Source organism: Xiphophorus maculatus, chromosome 3 (assembly GCF_002775205.1).
Source record: "Xiphophorus maculatus strain JP 163 A chromosome 3, X_maculatus-5.0-male, whole genome shotgun sequence".
Lineage (NCBI taxonomy): Eukaryota > Metazoa > Chordata > Actinopteri > Cyprinodontiformes > Poeciliidae > Xiphophorus > Xiphophorus maculatus.
The window spans coordinates 21,728,108-21,747,612 of NC_036445.1; the positions used below are offsets into that span (position 1 = coordinate 21,728,108).

Below are 19,505 nucleotides of genomic sequence, written 5' to 3' on the forward strand. Positions count from 1 at the left end.
TTAGTGTATTTTTTCCCCAGTAGGAGAATTTTATTTGTGGCTTAATGTAACTTCCCTTTGGGGTGAAACTGTGAAAAAAAAAAAAGGTTAATGAAATATGCAGTGGAGTAGTTTTTACTCAAATGCCAAGTGCTCTGAATCACACCTAATTGATGATATATTAACTGTCTGTCTGCGTCTGTTCAGGTCATGTTGAGGACATGTGGAAGCTTTTCTAAGATGTTGTATGGTCAGAATACAGTTGCCATTTGTTTCTGCTGCAATCTTTCTACAGTCTTCATATTAGCTTAATTTTTTTAATGACATTAAATGGCTTGCTGACAATGGGGTATTAAAATGAAGATACTTTTGAGATTATTGTAAGCAATTATTAGAGGAAGGGTTAACACATCAGATACTTGATTGAATTCCAATTATAGATAACACACTACGGCACTACTAAGGAAACTTAGCTTGTTTTGAGTTCCTTTTCCTTTTTTAAATCTTTATGAAATACAAATTTGCACACCATACAAAAAGTTTATTTCTTTAATATTTCTTTTTTTCTATCATTATTATTTGGCTTGTGGTAACTGTGAGTAACTGAATCTTAGTTTAGAGACTCCAACTCAATGATTTTTTGAAAGATGCCCTATAGGAATTTTAAACCATTTGAATAATTTTTATTATTATTATTATTCATTGCAGGAACTGATATTGACCAAATTTTGCATTCTCTTGTCAGTCATTTTCATCTATTTACTTTTCAGGTGGTGGTACCACCCTCCATACCACTTTGGAAATAGCTTTGAAAAATAAATCAGAAAAAAATATATCATAATAATTCTGGACCCAATCTGTTCTCTGTAATCTTCTTTACCCTAATCACAAAAATATGTTTAAAACCCAGAGCCAACCTGAGAGTTTTCAAATTTAAAGACGCCACAGTGCCAAAACGAAACTCCCAAGAAGGAATAAAAGGGCAGTACAAATGTTATGTGAGGAGGCAGCAACCAAAAGCATAGATCCCAAACACACAAGAGAGCACCATCTGTCATGCATCTGTACATCTGTTTTTGTGGCATAGTGGTACTAGCATTATGCAGGGAGTCATATTTGCTAATGCTGGTACTTGGAAAAAAGCAGATGGTACAATAAAGAAATAAGACTCCTCCAAAAAAGTGTCAACATTAGTGAAAATCAGCAGTCACACACTGGCCCTGAAATATAAAAATGAATCATTAACATGACTCAAAATATATATATATTCTTGATTCATGCAGTTTTATTCTTCAGATATCTGACAAATATAAATGAATAAGTAAATAAATAAATTTTACACTTTGACTATACAGTGAGGATGTAGCATTAATACAAGATTGTCAGACCATGTTGGCTGTTTAGATGCCTACAGGAATTCACAAGGTTTGTGTTCACTATAATGTTAACATGATCTTTCTCAAAACTAGAGAGCTCACAGATTGTTTCATTAAACAAAGCACCTTAAGAGTTAACCATATTCATTAATATGCAAAATAAATATTTATCACAATACAGTAGCTTTCATTGGTTTAGCTGTGTCTGTAGAAGTTAGTCAAAGGCATTGAAAGACTATCTGCTTATAGAAATGAACTCTTCTTTTTGGAAACTCAATGGAAACATCAAAGCACAGTTCCATTAATTGTGTTATTTTTGCTCTTTTTTATTATTCTTCTCTGCAAATGCTCATTTTAGTTTTAGGGTTTCCTTTTACTAATCTCACTCTTTGCTACTTTAGTTGTCTTGATTGTTTTGAGCAAAATTGCCCTCATACTCTCTTGCTTCTGTGGCTAGTTTGTTTCTGGCTCTACTTCAGTTTCTACCTTTCCATTCCTCTCTCTGTTAATCTTCTCTTCTTTTCCTGACTCAATGGGAGAATCATCTTTTGATGTGATGACATCTTCCTCCTGGTTACTGGTCCTGCTGCTGCTTCTAGTAGCTCCGCTTCCTTTTTCCTCGTTATCCGACTGAGTCTCGCCAGGCATGTTGCCGTTTTCTGTCTCCTTTCGTTCCTCCCCCATGTCTGCATCATTACTGTGGCCATTGCTGCTTTCCTCCCCATTACCACCAGCTCTCTCTTGCTTATCTTCTTCTGTATCATTGTCTTGCTCTTTCTTAGCCTCAGAGGATGCTTCCTTTAGCTCTTTATTGTCCTGGGGCTTATCATCAACAGGACTGCTAGTGGACGCCTGATCCTCAATATCAACCTCATTCTTACTCTCTACTCTGACTTCTTCCTTCACTTCTTTAACTTCCTCCACCTTCTGCTCATTCATTGCAGTACCTCCCCCTTCTTTTTCATCATTTTGCTCATCAGCTTCCTTCTTCTCCTCTTCTTCTTTTGCAACATTTGTGTCTTGGATATGTTCCCTGTCATCTTTGCTTGTGGGTTTTTCTGTTTCTGTGGGGTTTTCAGAACAGGGTTCCTCTTCGGTATTTTCACTGTCCTCTTTTGAAGCCCTTTGGCCATCGGATGCATCAGGTTTCTGTAACACAGAAAAATGTGAATTTTGTTAGAAAGACGTGTCTTAACAACATTTCTATTTAAAGACGGTGGGAGTACGAGGGTTGCAAATATATGTTTAAAATAATTTGAGAAAAACAATGTAAGATGACTTTAATTTCACAAAACCAATGAACCAAATAAATTTACCAACACATCCATTTTCACTAGATCAATAAAATCGATTTTTTACGTTCATACCTCTTCAGCTCTCTGATCTTGGGAGGTTTCGCGCTCTGTGTTTTCACTGTCAGCCTGTGGTTCTCTGACATCTGGAAACAGAAAGAAAGACCAAAGGTGTGAGTCTAACTGTAAAAAAAAGCTTAATTAACTTACATGGACTTAAAAGCATATATTCCTGTGTCTTACATCTCACACACACACGCACACAAAACAATATATATATGTCTTGTTTCATTAGGACTGACCATGAATCTCCGATAATGAGTCACTTTTGACATTGGTTGATATTATCTCTAGTGTAAAATTAGGCTACTGTGATAAACGATGGATTGATTTTTAAGGCTTTACAGACATTTTTACTAACAGTACCAGTTAAGTTGACTGACACTGAAAAAAATTAACTACGTAAAGCTTCTAAGAAATCAACAACTTTTTAAAAGTAAAATGCAATGTCAATAATATTTTTTTATGTGGATAACTATAGCCATGTCAGTTGTCAAAACCCAAGCTTATTATTCTGTTCCAAGTTCAAGCTTGTTTTTATGCTCTCTGCTCAGAATTTTAAAACCAGCTAAATACATTTCCCAAGTTTCCCCAAATTAATTATTTTCATGCATCCATAAAATCCAAAAATAAGAAAGCTTTTGTTCACCCTCCAGCGAGATAATTGTTGTTACACTTGTTATCCTTTCATTTCACTGTTGTGCCGTTAGACTTGAGCAAACAGCACAACGCTGACACCTTGTGGACAATGAAAAAAAAAAACATTAAAGATGATCTCACTACAAGAATCAAAACAGAGTGCATATTCATTCATATTTTCTCATTTAATTAAAGTGTTATCTCTTTGCATGTTGGCATATAGTACGTTGCATTAGATGTTATCCTAGCTGTTGCCATATAATGTGAAGAGGACACATTTACACAACTACAAAAAAACATTCAAAATCAACACTGCAGTGTAAGTCCTGTCAATTAAATGAAGATAGTATACAGCAGCTCAATAACTCCTCATTTCTATTAAGCCAGTCAGCCCAGCAAAGAAGGTTTGCTGATGTGCAAAATTAATATATTGCTTTTCAGCTTGCATGTGAGCATGCTCATCAAAGGCTCTGGAATTGTTGCTGCTGAATATCATAGGACGAACTCAACTCTACGCGCTGATAAACAACATAATTACACACTTGTTCTCAAACACTGGATGAGACTAAACTTTCCAAACAGAAATAAGCTGAAAAAAAAACCCCAAAACAAAACAGAAGAGAGTAATTAATGTCTTTAATATTAGTTTTCCTTTCTACACAAAGCTGTTAAGGGAGAAAAATGACTCGGGTAGAGATTAGAAGGGTTTATGGAGACATTTAATGCATTTAAAATGCAAAACTGATTGAAGTTTAGCCATGGTGGAAGATGAAACGTTATGGTAATAATAGTGGACCCTTTTAAAGAATATTTTATGGAAATTACTTGCATTCATTAGGAGCGAGGGCCAGGCGGCTGAGAGAGGAGCTGTAAGCAGAGGATGAGCTGCCACGACTCTAAACAACTTAACGTAATTTGAGAAGCAAGAGGCTCAGGCTCATGAAAATGCTAAATCACATTGAAAACAACATTTAAACTATCAGCTTCCTGCTCTCGATGGAATGTAAGTACGTCTGAGATCTGGTGCTGCAAATACTCAGACTGCTTCATGTTTAAGGTAACATATGAGACTGTGAAACTTTTTTTGTCGTCGTTCCATCGTCATCCAAACGCATGCATACGTTTAATTTACACACAACTGGCTCGAAAACAGATCGCACCCACAATTCAGGTTTAAAGCCAAAGCTCATCCATCAGCAAGGATGGAGCTGTAAGTGGGTGTAATTGCGTGCACAAATGGCTCTTGCAGCCATTATCCTAGAAGGGAAAGTTGTAAATGTTTGTTGTTTAAAAGAATCACAGCAAAGCACAACTGGAGATGAAATGATAGAGTCGGAAGAGATTCTCTCATCGCTTAAAGAGGAGACTCCATCTTTTTTCTTAGATCTCTGCATCTGTTTTTGTTGTTGATGAAATTTGCGTTTAGTTCAATGGGTCGTAATTATTGATATCATTATGATAAAATCTGAAAACCTTGCCAGGGGATGCAACGTTTATGAAAGAAGTGACACAAAGACAAATACAGCAAACCAAATAAGGCTTTGCTTAGTTGTGAGATAAGGCTCCAGTGATCTGTTTGATTCAAAATATGAAGTGCAAGATCCTGAGAAATTCCTTCAAAATCCAAGAAATACAAAAAACACAACAGTTTCAAACCAGCCCTGCTAATAAGTACAAACCGACACATAAAAATGTGGTTATTGCATGTCAGATTATTTATCTGGATAGTAAAGTTATTTAATTATGAAGATAAACAATAGCAGAGATTATACAATGAAAAATGTTTACTTTTTAAAGATTTTATATGTTACAGTCTCTCCCATTAATTGTGCTTTTGACTTTTATGAAATATGACAAATTATAAACCTGAGTAAACTAAGATAAGTGTGAGACGGGTAATAAAGTGTGGACATAAAAGTTGGTTTTCAAAACTATATTTTACATTATTTTTCTCTTTTCCAAACTTTAAAATAATGATAATAAGCCCTAATCAAACACACACACACACACACACACGCACACACACACACACGCACACACACACACACACACGCACACACACACACACACCAATCTCTCCTTGCAAAGTTCAGTTCCCTGGTCCCAAAGCTCATTCACTTCAGAGAAAAGGTTGCAGAAAACCTCCTGGGGCTTTGGAGAAGCTCTTTTAAACATCCTGTTTGTTTTACTTTAAAACAGTCAATTTGACTCCAAGCAGCTGCTCTGGAGCTTGATGTACATATGTATGTACATCCATACATATATGTACATATACAATACAATACAATAAATAAACAAATGTTTCAACTGCATTTATGGGTTTTTTTCCAGCATGAATCTGGATAGATACATAAATGTCTCTTTTGAAGGAGATATTTCTGTTATTTAGTGTCATATCGATAGTAATGTGCAGCCTTGTGTTGAGATAGCTCTGACATTAAATCAAAGCCTAACAATGTTGCAGGCAGACAGGCAGAGTCATATTTATAAAGGTCATGGCTTCAGCTTAAATAATTCATTCAAGATGTTCTCTCTCTTGCCGTTTTCTTATTATTTTTTTTTCCTCACAGTTCCCTGAACACTGGGTGTCTTTATTAGTCAAAGGTTTTCACCTGAATGACCTGCTTGCTTTCGGATACTCAAGTATGAAATACTTATGCATTGCCATGTGTTTAACTGCCTCAGAGAAAATAAGCAAGCATAACAGATGTTTAAAACATGGGTTGAAACAACACAACATTTTGATGCTGTTTTCCTCTGACTGTGAAAGATTTGATTGGGTAAAAAAAATTGTAAAATTGGATGCATATTTGAAAGGCCAAGAGTGAGTGCAACACAGTGGATTGCACATGCAAACTGTGCTAAAAAAGTATACATTAATTCAAGTCAAGACTTCGACTAGGCCATTCTAACGCACAAATATGCAAAGGTCATTGTTCCTGAAGTTTCACTCAGTCTCAGGACTTTTGCAGCTCTAAGCTGTTTTTGTTCAACCTGATCACGGAAAGGATCCCCACAGGATGCTGCTGCCACCACTGTGTTTCAGAAGGGAATTGTGCACTCAAGGTATCAAGTGTAGTAACTAATTGCTTTTATTCAGATACATTTACTTGAGAAACGTTTAAAAAAATAAATAAAAAAACTTTTAGGAGTCGTAAAAGGGGTTTAACACATATAAATGTCACACTTTTTACATTTTCATGTGAAAACCGTGAACCGTTTTCTTCATCTTTGGTTGTAAAATGATCATATCTGCAAATGCTGGAGAGGTATTGATATTCTTTGCATGTCACTTCAACTCACAACACTGAACATAAATCCCCAAACCAAAGCATTCTTCTGAAGATTGGACACAACCAACAGATTCCCCCAAATGTCAGCTTTTTACTTATGTAACACAGACTGTATGTCAAAGTGCTTTTGATGTCTTGTGCTGATTCAAACGTCACACAACCTAATGCTTCTATCACAGCCGCTCAGATGGGCCCCATCGAAAAAATGGGCCGCACAAACTAGATTAGGGACAACAGATATAAGAAGAAATTTAGGTATATATATAAGTATTATGTATGCCACAACCAGCAATGTTATGTCAGAGCTGAAAAATCTAACACATTTCAGAGATTAGTATAGCTACCCTGCTTTTTAATTTAGTAGTTCTGTATCCAAAGATTATGAAGAGCCTATTCTTTGGTTGTGTTAAAAACAAAAGAAAACATAGAACAAAAGAACTGAAAAAAATGTAGTCGACTAAACACATACTGTATGCTGACAGGAACAATTCCCCAACAAGACAGGATCACGTTTTATAACATAAGAGAAAAATGTTTGATCTGCTAGTACCGGACTTCCTTTTTCTTATACAGATCCAACAAACCGACACTGACCTAAAAGCTGCAATCTTAATTTCTCTCTCCCATTCGACTTTGCGAACAATGCAAACAATGTTTTCATTTGGGGTGGGGGAGGTTGAAGATGACTTCAGAAGTGACAGGATTGGTTAGTGGAAGACAGGAGTAACGGGCATCCTTGGTGAAACTGAACCGCTGCACTCAAAAGATGGAGGAGGTCTGCCGCCTGAAAGGGAGGCAACAGGCTATTCACAGCTTGAGGTTTTGTGCAAACTCAAGAGACCTTGAGGGTTCAGCGGAAGCATTTACAGCAGATCACTCAGGTTATTTGGAGGCCACCGTCTTACATTTGTGAAATGAAAGACATAAAGAAGAATACCTACAAGGACTACTCAATAGGCATCAAAACTATTCTGAGAGGCTTATATACAACACCTTCCTCAACACTGTGAGGAAATAATACCTTTACAGTTGTACAAAATACAATAAATTAGAATTTTTATGATGCCATGACGCTTTGTTTTACTTCAGGCTGTAGTGAATCTAAAAATCTAAAAGTGGTTACTGGTATCAAGGCACACCAAGTCTTAAATAAAGTTATGGGTCTCTTTCACAAAGCATTCCCAGTACCTAGCGAGACAGATTTGAGTTGGAATGGATATAATTGAATAATGTTTATGTGACTGATTTTTGTTGTAATGATCTGTGGGCATGTTTCTCAGTATGAATTGAATCTACTGTATGTGTCTTGTAAAGTCCCTTAGAGGTTTGATTTGGGGTAAATTCTATTAAAAACTAAACTGAATGTATGACATGTCTCAAGGAGCATGTCAGCAGCTAACTAACATCAATATGCAATCAGTATTTTACAGCAGAATGAATATTTGTTGCTTTATTTATTTTAATATATCCGAGCTAGATTTTCTAAAACATTTTTTTCATTAGTATAAACATTTTGTGTAACTACTTTGACACTGTGGTATTTTAGCCTTTCAAAGTATCTTGATTTTTGATTAATTTAAGGCAAAAAAAAGAAGTAATGTTTATACAAAATGCTACTTCTGTGCTTAATGAAACATAACAGACCGAGGATGTAACTTGCCATCATCCACCTTTGGTTTTAATTAGCTATTGCATGCATGAAAGCACAGGGGGAAAAAAATAACTATCAGCACAGTTCTTCATCTCTTTTTATTTTTTGCATTTTTTGCATTTTCCATCTCTCCACATGTGCAGACCTGTTTGTCAGTCCATCCTAACCAAAGCCCAACACTCTTTTGTTGATTCCCAGAGAAGCAATTTGGCCCCAGCAAGGGGTATAAGCAAGTAAAACTCTGCTTTGATGACTCTAAATGGAGAGATTATCCAAATGAAAGGCAATTACCCAAACCCCACCCATCACCTCAACCCTTCGATATCGCTCTGTGCCCTTTTTCCTCGGCACTCGCTCTCCATGAACCCAAGCTATTCATCATATTTGCTATTCGATTCCATCTATGTTCCGCTTTCTTCCTTTCTGCTTCTATAATCTTCTCCTATTAGTCCCTCTACTTCAACCCTCTCTTTTATCTTCCCCTCTTCACCTTTTTCAGATACATCCTTTTCTCTTTTTAGGCTCCTCTCTTCATGCTCACTCCTCATCCTTGTACTTCTTCCCTTTTCTCAAGGGAGCCATTAACTGAATTGGTCACAGGGGCCCTTAAGTAAGGGAACACTGATAAACATCCTATTTCTATTCCGGGGTCAGAAACAACTGCTAATTGCCTCTGTCCAAATTGAGCATGAATGTGTTTTTTTGAAAACAAAACGGCAAACACAGGCCAAGTTGGATCAATAATTTGCCTCATTTGGATGAGGCTTTTACACCTGTGTTGACACACACCCACACACGCAGTGTGTTGGTAGAGCCTCTTGTTTGTTACAGTCAGTTCACATTCAGTCTATGACCTTTACTGATTGAGTTCTCGCACCGCCGCTACACCCTTTGTCCTCGCTGTCACTCTCCAGCGCCATCACTCCAACGAAGCAGAAAAAGTTAAAGCCTTTACAGCGCAGCGTACCGAGACTGCTGGAGTCATACTCACCAGCAGGTGACAGACAGTGACTAATTGGAAACAGTGCACACACACACACACACACGCACACACAGAGATCACACGGTCACGTAAGAACGGAAGATTTATATCTCTTACTCGATCTACGCCCACTCAGAAGCAAATTTACAATGATCTGTGATGATCTCATGTGACCGTTTCATGTTTCAGATCTGAAGTGTGCTTTTTCATGACGTGTTCTTTCCAAACAATGTGCCAACTTTATAATCCTGTTATTTGTGACGTCCTTTGGTGAAATATGTTCGTCTCGCATTCTGTCAGGGCATGATTACGTAAAGGGAAATCATCACTAAAGATGATCTGTTCTGAATAACTAAACTAAAGTTAGTACTGAAAAAGTGAATATAAATTAATCATTTCCTTGCCTGTCCTGGGAAAGAATGAATTTGGGTTTGGAAAGAAGTAAAGAGCAACAAAAGAGATTAAACTGATTCCTTAATTCTTGGTTTGGTGTCACTTTACTTGTGCTCTCTGCAACAAACAAATAACAACCACTATGCTTTTTATTACCAGGATCTTTATTAGACAGATATCATCTGTTTAATTTCATAGTTTAGACTCTGTCTTGTCTCATTGTAAGCAAGTTTTCAAAAGTCCATCTAATGAAACATTAGCAATGATAACAATCTCTAAGGGGAAACCTCATACATTTTACATTTATTGCACTTGAAGTGTCATATTTCAGACATTCATGTCCGCTACTAAACTAAAAGTGGAAAATAAAATAGTCTGATTGGACGTCAGGTAGGGAGAAAAAAGGTTGTGTGTCTAGTGTTAGCTGTATACCACTCAGAGAAATGACCTTATTTATGATTTGAGGTGCAGCCCTATATCGAGACAAAAATAGACTGTAGTAATTTATAAGACTGCATAAACATCACTGTAAAATTGCTTTACTGCGACAGTAATTTAAAAAGAAAATCTTAACCTACAGTTCTAATAAAAAGTCAATCAGAACCACGGACAGAGACAGAAAATAATTCCTCAAAGACACCGCGATCTTGCTACAAAACTAAACAAATAAAAGCAAACCATTGTATCTTGTTAACATGACAGCCCTTGTAAGAGATTTAAAAGGTTAAACGACAGAGTGCGTGTGTGTGTGTGTCCATGTATGTGTGTCTGAGGAAGCAAAATGCTTCCAAATGAGTCAAGCCATCCTGTCACATGCCTGATCTTGTTTTCATGCTCTGTTTTCTAAATACGATTTTGCTCAATGTCATCCAATGTGACCAATAATGTAACATGATTGTCTGTTGCTCTAGTTCGATGTCCCGAAAGATGGATTTTCAGGGTGACATTATTGTGGGGCAGTAGGAAAAAATTATGTGTGTGCAGACCAAAGTGAGCAAACGGCCAACAGATGTTTCTGAGCCCTCTCTTTCGATTCAAAATGCCAGCTCCCCAGACACAAATTCTCCACCCTTCTCTTTACTTTTGGTGACAGCCGACAAGAGAGAAAAAAAAAAAAATGACACCATCAGGTAACAGATGATGTAATGCTTCAAGCAGCAGGAGATTAATTGTTGGTTCCTGCATTGTGCAAAAAACATCCTTGTGATCTGCCACATTTCATTAACCGAAAACATCTGTTCAGGAAGAACAAATGCTTTTAATTGTTATAAGTCACTCCTAAGTACAAAATAAAAAACAAAAATGCAATCTTCTTTTTTTTTTTTTTTTCCTTCTTTGTCCAGGACTTTACACCATGTTGCTCACAAGCCTGAAGAATGATGTAATGTGTTTCTTGGTCAAAGTCACCATGCAAGCCAGATCAATTTTAAAGTCCGTGTTTTGCAGAGCAACAGTGCCACTTAGTGGCCATGCAGGCATGCAGCAAATTGCATAAGCTCTAAAAGAAAGACAAATTACATCATACTGTCTGCAATATATCTCACTTCAGCAGCCTTCATTGCATTAATTTATTACTATTATATACATTTGGTGTTAATCAAAAATGATTAATGTCTCCAATAAATGCTAAATATGGTCAGTAACATATTTTAAAGTGATTTGATTTAACAGTGTGAGCACCTACAGAAGGTATTTCTGTAGACACAAACAATCATGATTCTTTTCTATAGTTGCAGATTTGCTGATGCATCACAGCTGCTGTCAGATTGACTTGATTCACCTGCTGCTGCTTCAAAACCATAATAACCACAAGACCACCTTTAGGCTAGTGAGTATTAATACATTTAACCCTTACTTAGACTAATGTATCCTTTTTTTCTGTAGTCAACATGTGCGTTACCGTTATCAGGTGAGTCGGCCGTGATGCTTTGCCCACTTTTCTTCTTCCTGAGGGTGAGCAGCCTAGCCTGAGAGATCTCTCTTACAGTAGAGGTCAGGTCTTCCTTGCTGCTGCCGCAGTGGTTTGGAGGAGAGGCTTTGGAATCCCCATCCCCACTGTCGCTGGAACGACCTGGGGATTTACTCTGAGGCACAGGACAATCAAACTGATTAATAACTAGGGAAAACTCAGGACTAGATTTAAAGTCCTACATAGTTTTCCACAATACATGTAAAGACTTTAGGATTTTGAACTGCTTTTGTAAAATGAAGATGTTTCCACCAAACATGGCATCATAAAACATAAAACCTGATAGTTGTCAGCTCTTACATTTCCACTCTGTTTTGAGAATCGATAGATGGGTGGTAAAGAATGAGCCTTCATTCTGAAAAATAAAAAAATGACATGAATAATCCATTTTATTCTTCTACAGCCACATTTAGTTGAATTTGTTTTTCGTACAAAAAAGATCAAAATCAAATGGGAGCCTAATACAATTGCATTAGTATAATAAACACTCTAATGTTTGGAGATGACTTAGTCTGTTCTGCTGCCATACATGCACTTTGGAAAAAAAGTGCATGTATGGCACTCTTTTTATCCACAAAATAAAGTTTGATGACATGTCAAACAGAAAAAAAAAAACATTTACATGTTGTTTATTGTTTGTACATATGAAATAAATAACAATACATTTCTGCTACAATAACTTATTTTTATGATCATAAGCATAAAACATAAGCATTGACATAAAATATCAATTCAATTGCAGCAAAAAAAATGTCTGGAATATCTAATCATTTTCCAGTTGTTTAAAGATTTTAATGTATACCAAGAATATAAGGTGCATGTATGGAGAGAATATTGTTTTATCTTGAATTCAGGCACATTTTATAAACTTCTCTGAATTTCTCAAACTCCCATGCAAAAGTTTCAACTAACGCTAAGTGGAGAAAAATGTCAAACTTAATTCAAATGTAATTGTGAAACTGCTCAGATTGAACATTTGATCAAATCATTTCCATGGATTTTCTGCAGCGCACAGCTTACCCTCTGATCCTTCTTGTTCCTTTGGGCCTAGTGAAGAGAAGGTCACTGTATGGAAGCTTCTTAAATCTCTCTCTGCCCACAGCCACGTAAAGCTGCCCGCACTCCAGCTTACTCCCATCAGTCACCTGATGGCCTTCATAGGTGTAGAGACTACGGAGCAAAAATGGAGGACAATCCCTTTTTGTTTCAACAAATCGTAAAAGCTACTCAATAATTGTTAAAGTTTTCATACTCCCACGAAATGTTGTTTTGCATATACTGAAACAGCGATGACAGACACGCATGCACACAAGGCAATATAGAGAGACAGAAAATCAATTTATGCAATCTTTGTTTACCTTCGTACACCTCCCAGGATTCGCAAGCCCATCTTTTCTGTAATCATTTCTAGTATTCGTTCAAACTGGTCCATCATCCTCTGGTGGATCAGCAGTCTCATTGCAGGGTTCAACACATCACGGTTTGCTACGACACTATCCAAAACGACACAGACAATGCAACAGAGACATTCTATGCTTCTATGTCAAGGGCAAAAAAATCCAAAAAGATTCAGTGAGTGGTAGTGCTCTACTTACAATATTGTGCATGGTTCTTTGATGGGTTTTAGAAATCGTGCGGACACAATGATTCGATTTTGTGGGAGTGGTCTGGCCTGAGATGAAAGAGAGAAAAATATTCCCTTTAAATGTTTAAGTATGAATACTAAAACGTTTTATGCTGTATTACAGCATAACCCCATCTGAGCTAGTATAAAAATAGCCAGGGGTTTAGAATAATATCCCTATAAAGACTCTAAAAACTAATGAATGCAATGAGGATAGTATTGTCCAGTGACCTTACTGCAGTGTACAAACTTGTTTGTTTAAAACTACAGGGAGATGAAGCCACTACTGGGAAAGGTTTGCAATTAAAGGTGGAACTGTACTCTGTACTTAAGACAAATAGTCATATAAACAAAAACAGTAAATTAACTCCAAATGGCAGGACTAAAGAAGACAAACTGCTAAAGGAAAAAACAGACTAATAATTATCTGTCTTGGATTTATTTGGCACCAAATGAATAAGTCCTTTGAGATCCTATCAGATTGCATAGCAAAAAATAAAAATAAAAAAATATACTGCCAAGCTGACAAATTGTTTCAGACAAAATATTTTGGAGAAAAATGCAAATAAGCCTTCACACAAACCACTTTTAGTCTATTCTGTAAAACAAAAAAAGAAAGATAAAAAAACTTGAGAAACAGACAGCACCCACTTAATTCTAGCCAGCAACAAACAAAGCAAGGTTCTGTAAGATGATCCTGTTTGTTGTAATGTACCTGCCATCTTAGAAGTTCATATTCAGAGATAAAATCCATGCAGAGGCCAGATTATGTTGCTATTTGAGAACAGCTTTAACAAAATGCCACACTTGTATTTTTTACCAGAAGGTTTTGTTTTTCACATACCAAAAAATCTCAGCTTTTACAGTATTTAGATAGAATTATTAAGTTTTTATCTTTATGTACACAACTTTGGTTCATAAAAAGTACTTTTTACAGAATGCTAATAAAATCTTAAAGCCTCACCATTTTCTGCAGTAAGCAAATTACAATTTTGCACCTCATTATTTACATTCCCCATATAGTAATGGCAGTGTGGTTACAAAAAATTAATGTGGTTTTTTGGAAACACCTATTTCAAGGGCATAGCACAGGAGAGCAGTACCAAACAATACTAAATTGGCCTGACACAATGAGAAACATCCTTAAGGCATTGTGCCTGAGCCACAATGTTTTGGGGTGTACTGTAGTTTCACATTAGTGTTTTGAGTGTATATGACAAACTCCCTGGGGCTTCTCAACCCAAACAGAACAAGCTTGCTTTCATTAGTCCATAAAAAGTTTCACCATGTCTCTGTGGGTCAGTCAATGGCCCCTTTCAGATAATGTTTTCGTTCTGTGATCTCTACAACTCCCAATCAATTGTAAGGTCCCAACATGAAATGGGGGTGGAACTCACTCCACGGACTTTACACCTCTGATCCACCTTTGTGGTGTAGCCACCAGCCTTTAACCACTACGAAGTGTGAGGAGTCACAGCGGATTGCGGAGTGAGTGTGAGGTGATGATAGCTACGATAGCAAGCGAAGACAGAAGCCGCTGGGGTCTGTGGTGTGCGGGGATAATGGATGAGTCGCATGATTTTCGAGAGTCCATTTGATCTGAGCAATATGTCGCTCCCCACAATCTGCTGCTGATAGAAAAATGTGGATGATGGTTCACAACATGCGCACGTGTTTCAAGCACTGAATGGATTTAAGAAGTTGGCAGGAGGATTGTGACACAAACTCTTACAACTGCTCTGAGGTGTAAACAATGTCTCTTAAGTTTTTTCAATCGCAGCACATGCTGTGCGAGCATTCAGGGCCTGTGATATCAGCAGGCTGACCTGTGTGACATGAAGTGACAAAGTGATTTGCGATGGTAAATTCAGGGTTGCATGTTTAGAACTATTATCTGAAAGGGGCTAATTTGCTTTTTCACCTCTCCAGCATCATCTTCATTTTAAAGTGGAAGGTTTGCTGGGACTCTTTGGCATAGGCTCAGCTTCATATTGTCATCTATTAAAGCTTTTGGTTTCTCTGTCTGTTTGACTTTGGTTTTATTTATTTATTTTTTTATTGTGTCCTAGCACCGTATTATTTTCTGCACACCTTATATGCTTCCCCTTTCCAATAAAGTTTGGTATGACATATACTGCATGTTCTTTCCTGAATAAAAATCATTTTAGAAACATTTTCAAAGTGTCTGCTATGTGGATAGAGGGACATCAGGTGAACAATTAAAATACACGAACCTGAGAGCAGCGTGACTTTTAGCTGCTCCAGTTTAGGCTGTGACTTTATAGCAGGTGATTAAAGATGCATTAAAAGAGGGATGATTATGATACATAAATCAATAATGCATGGCTACTGAGACAACGGCAAAGTGTTTCTTCATGAATAACAACAGAGGAATGATTTACATCACACCTTGACTAAAATATCTTCATCAAATGCTTAGAAACTCTCTTTTTGTATCTCACATTTAATCATAGGATTTAAATGCTTCAAACACAAGTTACAGAAATTGTTTCTTTAGAAGCACAGAATATTTTTTTTACCCTTGAACGGTCTAGATATGCAGCTCTACCATTGCAGAAGCTGTGAACAGTGTCTTATGACCAGATCTGTTTACTTACTGCTAGAAACATGAGGAGATGATTGGTGCCTCACACCTACACTAAAGTAAACAATAACATTGAGATGCACATGCTGTAAAACTAGGTTTCCGTATCACGGGAACCCCCAGAGAGGTTTTGATCACTCAATCGGCAAACAGCCTTTTGAAGTAATTGTTCTTGCAGCGTGTTTCAATACAAAAAGGTCAAATGAAAACATAATTCATTGATGGATGAGGAGGTTCTAATCCTGCAGTGGAGGTACACTGTTTTAATTCAGCTGGCAGGAATTTCCCTTCTCTGTTAAATGAGGACAGAACATTAGAAAGTGCTGCCTTACCTGAGCTGGCAGTGTCTGCATCATCCTCTTCTTTCGGGTCCCAATATCTAGATAACTTGGAAGGCAGCATGTAGAGAAGTGAAGATAGGTTAATCGTACACCCCGTTGTGATGAATTAGTGAATGTACAGTATGTCACAAATACTCAGTGGGTCGTCAGACATTACTGAAAACTGCAACATGGAGTGGGAGATGCCAATATCTATCATATCTGTCCAGGTCTTGCAACTATAACTTGTATCTATGGTATAAGAACAGATATTTGTTGTAAGAATATTTACAGTCGGTATGCATCTGTTGGTACTTCAAGTAACAGCTTAACAGCAGTAGATCTAGAGATTGTTTCTATCCATGTAGAGATGGCCTTTATGAGTAAAAGAACATTATACAGCTTATAGTTTGACATTAAGTATATTTTAAAGTAGAAAATGTCAACGAAATTAAATTCATATTATGAAAGAGGAAGAATTGCAAAGCAGCATTTTTGTATTTTATCTGTTCTGTATTGTTTTGAAAGTGTTCAATCTGGTTAAATATCTTGGACATTGTTTGTCTATTGAGCTTACGGGACAATGTGGACATTTAAAGGCAGCAGCTTACAAGCTAATACGTTGATACGCAAATTGAGTATGTACCCCTGGGCCACTGAAGATTGAACCTTTTATAGCAATGCCCATTAATGAAGATGCCACAGAGATAAAACTCACTGTAGAGCGTAATGATTAAATACGATTGCTCCTAAAGATGCTGAAATGCAGCGGCACACGTCAAATGTTTGTGTTTGTTTGTATTTTTGCATTGTAGTTCTGTCTCATAGTGCAATTTTATGTGCACATATCTTAGTTGCCCTAAATAACAAAACAGCAATGGCAATACACAGTGTCAGCCAAAGTGTAGTTCTGCAATACCCATTAATTACCCATTCATTACCCATTAAAGTATAAAATAAATAGTATAGAAAAATAAAGCATATTCTGTGCTTGGCTGTGCCAAGAGTAAGTCACTCTGGTTATGGGGTTCTGATACATTTGCAACCATTCAGATAATTAAAAATATAAATTTAAAAAAGTTGCGGTAACTTTTAAGATGATACAAGATGAATGGAGAGATAAAAAGCTAATAGAATAAAATAAAATATATATCCATGCATGAGTGCATTAAAAACTCCACACATTAAGGCCCGTGTCACAGGGTGTGTCAGGAATCACACCCAAGACCTTTTTAGTGTAAGGCAACAGTGCTAACAACTTTGTCACCAGTTAAAGTTATATTTACAAATCACAATATATCCCTGAGCATTAAAGGAGTAAATCTTTTCACAACTTAGCCAACATTTAACTTACAACTATAAAACGACAATATAATTTCATATTATGTAGTGCTCATGATGATTTAAAACCTGTGATTTAGACCATGAATTCAGAGAGCAGGTAAAACATGCTCTTGTTTTTATAGAGTTGTTCTCTTCTGTTAACTTCATCCTGTGCTCTAGGTTTTTATGTGTTTGGTGTACAACATTAACAAACTTGAGCAAATGTTTGCAAGAAACAGATTGCAATAATACAAAAAGAAAAAAAGCATTAAGATCCTGTATGCCTTACGTGTAGAATGCCCTGCATATAATCAGTGAAGGTGTCTATTCGCATAATTAAATTCTACATGCTGCTTGAATGTGCGGATCTAATTATCTTATCCATAAGTCCACTTATTTTTAGGCCAATGCTTCTGTTCAGGCCTGATCTCATCAAGCTGTGACTCAGCACTCAGCACAACTGTTGAGTCACAGTAGATTTTAATACCCGGATTCAGTCAGCAGGTCTGAATGCTGAGCGTCTGTCATGGATGCATTGTTGCTCATCCCTAAAATGACTGTGAAACTCAGTTATTATAATCAAGGATCTCAAGTGCTGATATTTAGCTGTAATTTAAAGGGCGCGCAGCATAGCGGATACGTCACACAGGGTTATCCACCACAACATGCACGAGACATTTGATTCTTTGCATCTTTCTTACTCGAGCTTTTTGAATTTCTCTTTTCCCGCAGCGACGTACTGCTCCCCGCTCTGCAGGCTCTCCATGCAGTCCACCTTGTGCCCCCTTCTTGGCGTGTAGATGTTCCTCACCGCCCCGAACGGAGCCTGTACCCCGCCGGTCACCTCTCGCAGCAGCGTCTCGAAGTTACACACTCTCTTCTCGTTGATGACTATCCGTCTTGCCTCGTAGTAAGGGTCTCCGTTCCTGAACATGAAGACGTTTTTCACCACGGGCTGCGAGAGAAAGTTTGGCTTCTCCGAACCCATATCTGCGCCGGGGAAACAAAACAACAACAACAACAACAAAAGCGCGACTGAGAAAGAAACCCGTTAAGATAGAGTCATAACCCTCTGCTCCCCGCTGTGAACCGCACGTCTGTGTGCCATGACAATGTAATCAGAGCTGATCCATCCTTGCCAAATCTTTACGGTTTGGTGGAGGTGAGCGGTCGAGCAGGAAAACGCAGCGCGCAGGTATCCAAACAGCGCTTTGAACGGTCAGTCAAGGAGAGTTTACTTCTTTAAAAGTAACGTCAAGCGTTCGAAATATTGCCTCAAAGTTGAAGATATCAGAAATCCACAGATTGCACGGCTTCTTGTTCACTGCAGAGGACTGATTCTCCGTGCTGCGCTACAGGTGGTTGTACAGCCGGTGTCCTTCTGCAGCTTCCTCTGCTCTGTGACCCAGGTGTCTTGGGAGCTCATCTGTTGGGACATGTCTTCGGGAACACGTTGTTCTGTCACAGATTGGATGGGACTTTCTTATCATCAAGTGGCCAATTATGAACCAATGGGCAAAAGACTCATCTATTCAACATTGGTGACGGTGTGTGCTCCTGGAAATAAGAAAAGGTGCAGTTGGTGGGGTAAGAAAGATGATCTGGGATCCAAGCGGATGTGCAAGACCTGAGTATGTCCCTTGCAGCCATGCGAGAAGATAATTGGACACCAAGGGACCTGAAGTCACAGGGTTCCCAGTGACATCCTGAAAGTGGGACTAAAAACATGTTTGTTTTGTGAACTTTAATTGTGTTGCGCAACAACAGGAAGAACACCGTGTCCTTTGGCTTCTCCTCATTGTCAAAAGGAATATGGAGACCTTCAAAAGTCAGCGAAATGTATAAGGAACATTAAATGCCTTGGTTGTTGGTTTTATCCAAAGGTCTCACATTGATATTTTTGCATGGATAGTAGCTTCCAACTATGTGACCTAAAATTGCTGTATTGAGAAAAAAAAGAAGAAAATAACAGTTTGAAAGTGACATATCAATCTATCTC

At 37.5% G+C, this 19,505-nt stretch overlaps 1 protein-coding gene across 1 annotated transcript; it reads right to left on the reverse strand.

The window, feature by feature from the left end:
• Window positions 1-448: 448 nt before the first annotated feature.
• dcdc2 (doublecortin domain containing 2) lies at window positions 449-18,958 on the reverse strand. The gene is made up of 9 exons (XM_005812270.2): window positions 18,208-18,958; window positions 16,196-16,250; window positions 13,230-13,306; window positions 12,993-13,127; window positions 12,655-12,804; window positions 11,935-11,989; window positions 11,566-11,749; window positions 2,723-2,793; window positions 449-2,504 (listed from the first exon to the last, which is right to left on the reverse strand). Exons 1-9 carry the CDS (start codon window positions 18,492-18,494, stop codon window positions 1,809-1,811), a joined length of 1,710 nt encoding a protein of 569 aa, XP_005812327.1. The 5' UTR covers window positions 18,495-18,958; the 3' UTR covers window positions 449-1,808.
• Between the last annotated feature and the right edge of the window lie 547 nt (window positions 18,959-19,505).

What these genes read in the sequence shown, in the direction of transcription:
- dcdc2 (XM_005812270.2), bottom strand. Translation starts at nt 18,494, where the DNA reads ATGGGTTCGGAGAAGCCAAACTTTCTCTCGCAGCCCGTGGTGAAAAAC. An exon ending in AAAGAACCATGCACAATATT is followed by an intron (nt 13,128 to 13,229) that starts GTAAGTAGAGCA and finishes CGTTTTGGATAG; the next exon opens with TGTCGTAGCAAACCGTGATG. An exon ending in ATCCTGGGAGGTGTACGAAG is followed by an intron (nt 12,805 to 12,992) that starts GTAAACAAAGAT and finishes TTTGCTCCGTAG; the next exon opens with TCTCTACACCTATGAAGGCC.